The 9,569-nt window shown below is 29.6% G+C and overlaps 1 protein-coding gene across 1 annotated transcript; it reads right to left on the minus strand.

The window, feature by feature from the left end:
* Nucleotides 1-6,080: 6,080 nt before the first annotated feature.
* Nucleotides 6,081-6,920, minus strand: mRpS24 (mitochondrial ribosomal protein S24). Its single transcript, XM_018542757.1, has 3 exons — nt 6,797-6,920; nt 6,447-6,627; nt 6,081-6,370 (listed from the first exon to the last, which is right to left on the minus strand). The coding sequence occupies exons 1-3, from the start codon at nt 6,821-6,823 to the stop codon at nt 6,081-6,083; spliced, it is 498 nt and encodes a 165-aa protein (XP_018398259.1). The 5' UTR covers nt 6,824-6,920.
* Between the last annotated feature and the right edge of the window lie 2,649 nt (nt 6,921-9,569).

Raw genomic sequence — 9,569 nt, forward strand, 5'->3', positions numbered from 1 at the left:
TTATTTATTAAGATGCAAAAATACTTAAATTTATCGTACAATAATTGTATATGTGTGCAGATTTCATGAAATATTTCTTAAGTTTTTATAATGTACGATAAACGATGTAATTATAGTCGCATTGATTCAAGCAGGATAACACCAATGTGAACGAACACGATCGGAAAGATACGTAAGGTCATATATGGCACAAATTATTATTAAGACTCGGACATTCGTGCATGATCATGGAGTACGTGCGAAAAACCGCTGCGTAAATAAATGGGTCGAGTGTTTGCTGAAGTGAATAGCAACATTTTAGCTGGCACACGATTTTAATATAAACAAAGCACGCAGTGGTTCTCTGCACACGAACATTTGGGTTCTAATTCGCAAATATTTTATAAATATTGTAGTATAGTAAATTGATCTCGTTACACGGCACAATCGATGGCTAAGAGCATAATAAATTTTCCATTAGAAAGAGTGAAGATTTTTTAGTTTGTGCGGTGTTAATTCGGGATTCCAACAACTGAATTATACAAGTAAAAGATTAGTTTATCAAAGACATGTGTGTAGTAGACGTTGTATAAAGTAGATTTAGTAGATAATTACGCTATAGTTTATAATTATCTCGAGAAAAGAGGCGGCATCTCTTTGGTATTTGTATATTTCTTCGTATTAAGTATGTGTTTTCGCATGGCAAGCGAATGACGTGATGTATTAAAATTCATTGCCGGCTGCTCTGGGCCTAACTTAAAATAATCGGAACAAAGATAAATGACGAATAAGTGAGATGGTGGATTTTTCTCCGATAATAACGATGAAGATATCTGGAAAAATCTTATAATTTGTACTCTCTTATGAAAAGGAAAACGAACAAATATGATATATATAACGATCATTTTTAACTCGCTCCTCTTTTAATATTATGGTGTATCACGTAGAAAAAAGAACATTAGTACAATTCGTAATGTCTCTTAACTAGTATATCGAATGTGGAAATGTATTTTACAGCGTGAAAGTACCTATGTTTCCTTCGCGGTAAATAAAATCTTTCGTGACATATTTGGCGATTACTAATACACGAAAATTCTTCAAATTAGAAACAAATTGCAATTTCTTTGCAAAAAAAAGTTTGTTATCCCAACAGTTACAGGATACGACGCGAGAAGGAACACGAAAAATCATAATTTTATCAGCAGTATTAAGATCGCATGGGTATTTTCATAGCTCTGTCCGTAAAGATCATTCTGTAATTGTCTCTTAATCTACTCTAGCAAAGAAAAAAGAAAACGGAAAAAACAGTGGTATATACGTTATATCGATTCACTATTTTATTCTTTTTAAATACGTGAATACGCGCGGATTTGCGTTTTAGGGTAAATGTGATGATTAATTGTAATGCGAATGGGAAAACAAGTCGGAGACTTTGTCCGATCGATCTTCGACATGTAATAAAAATATCGTTTACGTAAAAAGAAAAAGAAGAAGAGGAAGATGATGAGGAACAGGAAAAACGTGCGGTTACGGCACATATACAGCGGCACATACTTTTGCTTTGTGAACAGAGAAGAGCGAAGCAAGTCGGGTAACACACAAACACACGTGCTCTCATGCATTTTTGGCTGTCGCGCGAAGCCGCCTACGCCATAGTATTTCAGATATATTAGCTTTGAAGTAACGGAAGCTCTCGAGAAGATTAATTATTCAGATAATATATACTTTAACTTAAGTAACATGAACACTCACGTCGCATTCGTCGAACGCGATGATTTTACAGAACGACGTTCCTTATTCGATCCTCTGAAATTAACATATAATAACATCGTAAGTATAAATTGAAGAACGATTTTTTTTCGTGAAAAAGAATTGCGAAATTTTACATTTAGTACAATTGATTTGTACTTAAATAAGGAAGACTTCTATCTATAAAAATATGTGGATAGTAATCTAATTCTTCACACGATGTTATAATTGTTTATTAGATATATTTATTTGTATTTATCAGTTCTATCATCTTTTCAGAATCGATTATTAAATTTAATGTATCTGTAATCATCTGAATTTATTGAAAAATCAATGTGGAATTTATATTTTACAGATATAATATTATCGCGCTACTTCGCCGTTTTTGAAATCATCGCCTTCTCAGAACGTTAACTGTTCAATATAAAGAATAATTTTATCACGCATGATCGACACGCAAAAATCATTGCAAAAAAATGCAACGTTCAACTATGGATTTGTATCGCAAGAAACATTTTACGCTATAACATTATCTTATAATTAAGATAACGTGTTCTCTCATTTCTTCTGCAAGGTATCTATATATAGCGACACTTTAAGGGAATTATCCATATGTACTGTAACGAAAGTTTGATGAATCCTAATTGAACTTAGTTTTCTTCCCTCCTCCCCCTAACACGATCAATGTCAGGTGGTAAATTGTACATACGTTTTTTTATTAACATTCGCGAAAATTTTGTAGAATTTCATGAGCGTAATAATACTAACGATCCCGCTGATAAAGCTCTAGGATATATTGGAATAATGCGTGACGCGTATTATATAAAGAGTAGACGTAATAGATCTATATATCTCAGAATAAAGTTGATTGTAATGGCAATATAATTGCAAAATATCACAGCACGTTCGATTTATTTTAATACTTTCAAATAATTAAATAATTAGAAGATCAATGTAACAATATTTTTAATTGCTTTTCGTATAAATTAAATACAATTTGTTATATTGTCTTAAATCGTAACATTTGTCCAGATTTTGCAATAGTAGATTGATACGATATTTCGTTTTAGCAATTTCAATAATATTACTGAGATTAAATTTGTTCGTAAATAATATATACATTTTGTTTGTTTGATAAAATTGATGATAGATGACGTCACTAGCGAGGAATATGATATTTATCTCTAAGCTTGACAATAAATGAATATAATTGTAATAGACTATCTCATCATTTAACGGATCTTTCAATAAAAAATGCTTTATAGTGCTCTTGCAGTGTCGGTGATAGGCTGCTGGCCTACGTCATTTTATCATTTTATCAAAACATTATTTCAAATGTATTTATCATAAGAAACTCTTGTACTATTTTATTTATTCTCTACTTTTATTTGCATGAAGTATATGGAATGTGATTTGTGTAGTCATATATAATTTCGCAAAAGACAGTAATTTTACTTTTATCAATATTTAAACAGTATCAAAAATTTTCCATTCCATTCTGCAAAGAAAAACAAGGTGCCAATCTCGGGAATATAATGCATTTTAACACACTGTATTTTCGGAAATTGCAATGGCGTATTTGCGAAGACACGATGAAGTCTGTAGCTTCATAGTATTATATTACATGACTTTAAACTTTAAGAATCGAAATTCGATGAAACCGTCGATTTGACTTACAATTAGTAATATTACTGATATTCAATATATTGAGCGAACAAGCAATTAATAAGGATTCATCAAACTCAGTAGCATAACATAATAGTAACGTAATCTTTATCTATACATTATAGAAAAGCCGCAAAATTGTTTTAAATCAAGCTAATGAGGGAAAACACCATTTAAGCTTCTAAGAAATCTCATAATACGTTACATGTTTCTCTGAATACATTAATTTTCAATATTCTGAGCTTCTACAACAACGCGTTCAAATCTTAGTTCTCTTTTTTAGATATTACTTAATATTAAGTAGGTATTTTTACTTGAGACGATGAATATATAGTGACTTTTTCAAAGTCTTGTACAATATGAACGCTGTGTTCTGTTGCTTTTGGAGTGTTTACCTATACTTTCGATATAATTAGGATTAATGCCCGCGATTCTCTTCATAAACACACGGGCACATTACATATAACGACTTAAGAATATATATAAATATATAAATACATAAAAAAGGGACGTTGTACGCGTAATTTGACATAGAATAATACGTAATTGTCGATCTCGTAAATTCAATAGTTTTTGCTAACGTTTATCAAAATCAGTATCCTAAATAAATTCTTATATCTTTAATTTTAATTTCCGGTTATTAAAAAATATATAATTGACCACAAACAAGTCTGTCAACATTATTATATAGTATTATATTGTTATATATATTAATAGAAGTAGTATGTATAATGTAATATTATTATATATACTTCTATTAACATCGATATTGTAATAATTAAAAAATATGTAAAATATATAAAGTACACAATTGTATATGCACATTATATATTTTATATATTTTTTAATTATTAACTTTAATTGTTATATATAATAATGTGATTAATATAATAATATTAATTTTTATGAATATTATTACTCAATAAACAGGCATTATTTCTAATATTACGGTATCCATTATTATTATTAAAATTATATTTAATTATAATATCCGGAAATGTTTAGTCTATATTCTATTATTATATAAGCAGTGAAACATGTATGGTCCTACTCTAAATTTTACATTTTTTACTTAAAAATGTATTGAATTAGAAAGTTATTATTCTATAATAGTATTACGATATAGCGTCAAAATTTGACTTCCATAGTTAAGAATATTAAGTTCCCAGACAGCATACATATTCAAAAAAGTGACGTAAGATGTGATATAGATGTCTTACAGATGTTTTGAGGATATCTGTGACATAATATCTAAAAGATATCTTGATGACATCTTCAGGATGTCTTATGTTCGTATTTTGGATATATTGTTCTCTGGGTTGTACTAGAATATGAAAAACAAAGGATAAGACGAGCACAGCACATTTCAGCCTGTACTTTTATAAAAAGAGCAATCAAAAAATTCGTAGACATTGGAATACTATTGTTGCGTCCATCATATAAAACAATTACATCTTTGCGCTTAAAAATTCGTGATGTCAATCAGGTTTCGTGTAAGTTCTCTCTTTCCCGAGAGTCTACCATTCGTGTCAAAAATTTCTCATCTGTCAGAAGACTTATTACTTGATCTTCGTATGAAGTAAAGCTTTAATTGGGAAAAAAAAGATTATTATGTACATAAAAATATTTCGTATTAAATTCACATCGCGTTACTTTATAAGTTATATTGTAAATAATATATGTAATATGTTTAATTTATATGTAGTACGATAGTTACTTATAAAATAATGTATTAATTCATTTTACCGATGCACGTTTCCAGAATAATGTACGAAAAAGCGATTTCATCTTAAGCATATGTAATGTGAGACATTTCTGTGATTACATCGTCACATTAACATTAACATACGCACACTACACGGTTTTTTACACAATAACATTCAGTTAATTAATAATAATTATTTATAATAATTCGATTAATTATCTAACAGATAAATACAAAGTGGATATCAAGTAATAGTATTCTTCTTTATCACAAACATTCATGTAGAATAATAATACTCAATGAGAAGCAAATAAAAGTACAAATGCAGTAGGAGAAAGCTACACGATCCTGATGGAACGCCGGATGAATACATAAGAGTTGTAAAGACATGTAACGAAGGAAAGAGAATGTGGTCTCTAGTAGAAAATATGTAACATTATTATACTATGTCACGTTTGAATGCTCTGTCTTGAATATCCTTTTTAATTTTACTTGAGTAACCCTTTCGTGGTATGATGTCTGATTTTTCTTCTATCATAAAGATGCAATGATTGTATATGGGCTGCGTTTGAGTCATGATCGAATGTACCGATTTATTATAAGTAATGCAAAATAAATGGATGACATGCAAGAAATAAAAAAATTTCTGCAACTTTTTACTATACCTTTGCAAAAAATAGCGAATTGCGCAACACTAATTTTATTTAACTTTATTCACAATTTTATTTAATTAATTAATTTTATTTATATTGTATGTGTAGATTTATATTTATACATATATATTCATATTTCTCATATACTGTATTATAATGACTAAAATATAATTGAACTAACAATTAAATAATAATATAGTCATATCACATTATATTAAAAATTATTGTATCACGCAGAATCGATTATAATACAAACATTGGGGATTATTATAAATCTGGTTTATTAATAAAAATCTAATTTATTATATTTACATACATATTAAGAGTTTCTATATATATTTAAATATAATTTCTTTTTTGTTTTCAATCGTGACTAACTCCAATTTAATGGGACATTGAAGCCAGTAACTCAGGAGTTCCTCGGTATAGCCAGTTAAAAAATATATCTTGTAAGGTGCTATAGTACGAGTGATGATTCCAGCTATTCTAATAATGTTATGTTGTCGCTTAATAATAATTTCACTTGCAAATAAATTAGGCCATGTTCCCCACATAAACTGTCGGATAAACATTTCTTCTACAGCTGTTTCAGATGGTCTATTACCATCCTTTATATTTGCTGAAAAAATTAATGTACTTGCTATAAAATTGCAAGAAATAAAAACATATTTTTCACTAAAAAAAAAAAAACATACAGGTATTCCAAGAGTTCCAAGATTTTCTATGAGCGATGTAATGAGGTGGATTTGCCATTTCATATGTTAATGGTTTGTCTCTATTGATTGTGATTTTGTAGCGTCCGGATTGCACTTTATTGACTATTGTACTAGTATGAAAATACCTTTGCATAAGTGTCTGTTGCACGACCGGTAATATCTGAGGACCAATAGAAGTAAAATTATTAGCATCATATATATCTTTGTAAAAATTTCATTTTTAACAAAAAAAATTAGATATTTGTGCTGATGAAAAACTTAAAGATAGGTTATCTTAGAAAAATCGTCACTTAGTTGACTACAACTACTTGTAAGGACAATTTTAATACATTTCTCATATGCTGCAGTAAAACCATCTTGCTATGTAAATTTTTCAACTTTCGATTAATTTATCACAAAATAATCTGCTTCGTTTATTCCAGTTTACTCCGATGTTACAATAACATAATTGAAGTTAACATCACAATCAGCATTACCAACATTGCCATGAGACATTCTGACCGACTCCGTCACTACTGTCACTAGTAGATATCTACTATATCTAGAATGTTACCAGAGTTTGTTTGATGTTATCCATCAGAAATATTCCTGGACATGACTACATAATTCACGTTTACGTTTTGTGTACGTAGAGGTGCTACCTATTAATGAATAAAAATTTTAAAAAAATCACTAGATATATATTTTACTATAAAATGCAGTTAAATGAATTAACAATTAAATTATATAAAATACAGTCACGATATATATCGTGTTAAAAATTATTGTGCTGCGCAGAATTGATTATAATATAAATATTAGAAATTATTGTAAAATTTAATTATTGTACAATAAAAAAAATCTAATGTATTATATTTATGTATATTAGCTTCTATGTATACTTAAATTATTTTTTTAGATTTTACTCATAGGTTTATTTATAGATTTTATTATAGATATGTATTTAGTCAATTGAGTATGTTCAGAGATCTCCAAAAACGCGAGCGTGACCATTCTCTTTGGTACACATACATGTATCTAGATACTCATGCATCACAGTTGGCTTTTATATTCTAGAATCTAGAAATCAACTTGACATTTTAAAACAGCTGTTTCTGACAGTTTTACGTTCGATACATTACTAACACAAATAATAGATCGCACAAATATTAAAATAATAATTCTGGATTTAAATTAAATTTCATTTAATACTTTTCTCTTTACGATTCTAAAATTTCTTAGCATTCAGGAGATTTCAGCTTTATTTATTATTTTCTCTCTTTCGCTTGCATTGAGGAAAACTATAATCCGGAAGGAAGCAGGATAAATTAACTACTACAACTCGTCTATCAGTCCTTACAAATAATCAGTATACAAGTTACAACTACTGCAGGCACGCGGCAATGCGGATAAGTTATATTCTTAAGACGAAATCTAGAACGAGGGAGATAAATCGGCGATTGGCTTTTGGTTTCATTCTCCGTGAGGAACAAGTACTTCCTCGACGTTTTTCCCTCTTAATGGCTTAGGCGATTTCACAAAGTAACAAAGAATCCCATCCCTCGCTCGTTCCCCCCCCCCCCCCTACCCCTATTCGCCTCCCGAAATAATGCTGCGGCGAAACACCGAGTCGGCTGGAGAACAGACAGGATGGGAAACTGCATGGCTGCGATTGTCAGGATGATTCCTCGAGCAGGGACGTATTTAAAAATATAATATGAAAGATTATTAATATAATATATTAAAAATATAGTAAAAGATTAAATTTCTTGGAGAATATAATAATAAACTTATCAAAATCATATTCTTCGTAAATATAAAAATTTGTCGCAATGACGAAAAAAAGTTGACGGTTTCGATAAATATTAAATATGTATTTTTATATATAATAATCACATACACACGTATAAATTAATTATTTAAAGCTTACTGTTAATTGCATAATGTTTATGATAATCATTTAACGTCTCTATGCATGAATATGGCGTGTGACGATAATTACATATACCAGTTTTAAGAAATGTTGAGATTTTATTTATACAAACACTCTCTCTTTCTCTCTCTACATTTGAAAAGAAAAGGTTTATCGGAGTCTATAGTCTCCCTTTCAGAAGCTTCAACGGGCGCATGTGCGTATCAGGAACAGCAGGTAGTTGCACGCGTGTCAGAAGATGAGGGGAGGATGAAGAGAGAGGAGTGGAAGAGAAGAGGACGATTTTAGGCGGCATTGCATGGTTAGAAAGAGAGAAAGGCAGGATATTGTGATCTTATACGAAGAGCGATGAGGATAGGAGACTAAAGTTGAGTGGAACGTGTGTCGTGGACATGAAATATTGCGCTGAGAATGGAGAAATGGGAGAAGGTACACACATACAATTCTAAGATGACCTTAAGATAACAATATTCGTTATTGATATTTCTCCATCCAAGAAGTGATACATATACGAGTACGTAAGAATTTTGCAAAAATTATTAGCATATAAATTCGTGAAATGCATTTTAATTAGTTATGAAAAAATCAATTACTATTTAATTCTCAATTCTTTAAAGTAAAAAGAGAAGGGAGATAAGAGTTTATACATAATAATTGATGTAATATGTAATATACACATATATATGAAGTATATATAAATAAAGTTTATATAATTAATATACATTACGAGATTAATACGATTGACACGATATGTAATTCATTTTTCTTTTTTTTTTTCTTTTGGTAATTAGATTATCTATCTTTATTTGATTCTACTGCGTTAAAATAGCTTCGATAATTCGTGAATGAAAAATACCTTTTCTAAAAATATGTATGTATCATATTTCAGTGTAAGAAGAGAACGATTTTTAACGACTGCGATCGTTGAATGCTGCAAATAGATATTGTTAGCTTTAATAACTGTAGTTGTTTCGCGTTGACTTAAGTAAGATAGAACGATATAAGTTAATTCATCATCATTAACACGAGGCGATCACTCTGATAAAATTGCTCACGTAATGTCCTAAAGACGAGCTGTCACGCTATTGCGTACGAGAACATAAAAAGATATATCACGAGAGAGAACTTACAATATTATATTTATTGTTAGGCATAAAGAAAATCTTAAAAGTAAATAATATGTAAGATTA

Source organism: Cyphomyrmex costatus, unplaced genomic scaffold, assembly GCF_001594065.2.
Source record: "Cyphomyrmex costatus isolate MS0001 unplaced genomic scaffold, Ccosl1.0 scaffold344, whole genome shotgun sequence".
Lineage (NCBI taxonomy): Eukaryota > Metazoa > Arthropoda > Insecta > Hymenoptera > Formicidae > Cyphomyrmex > Cyphomyrmex costatus.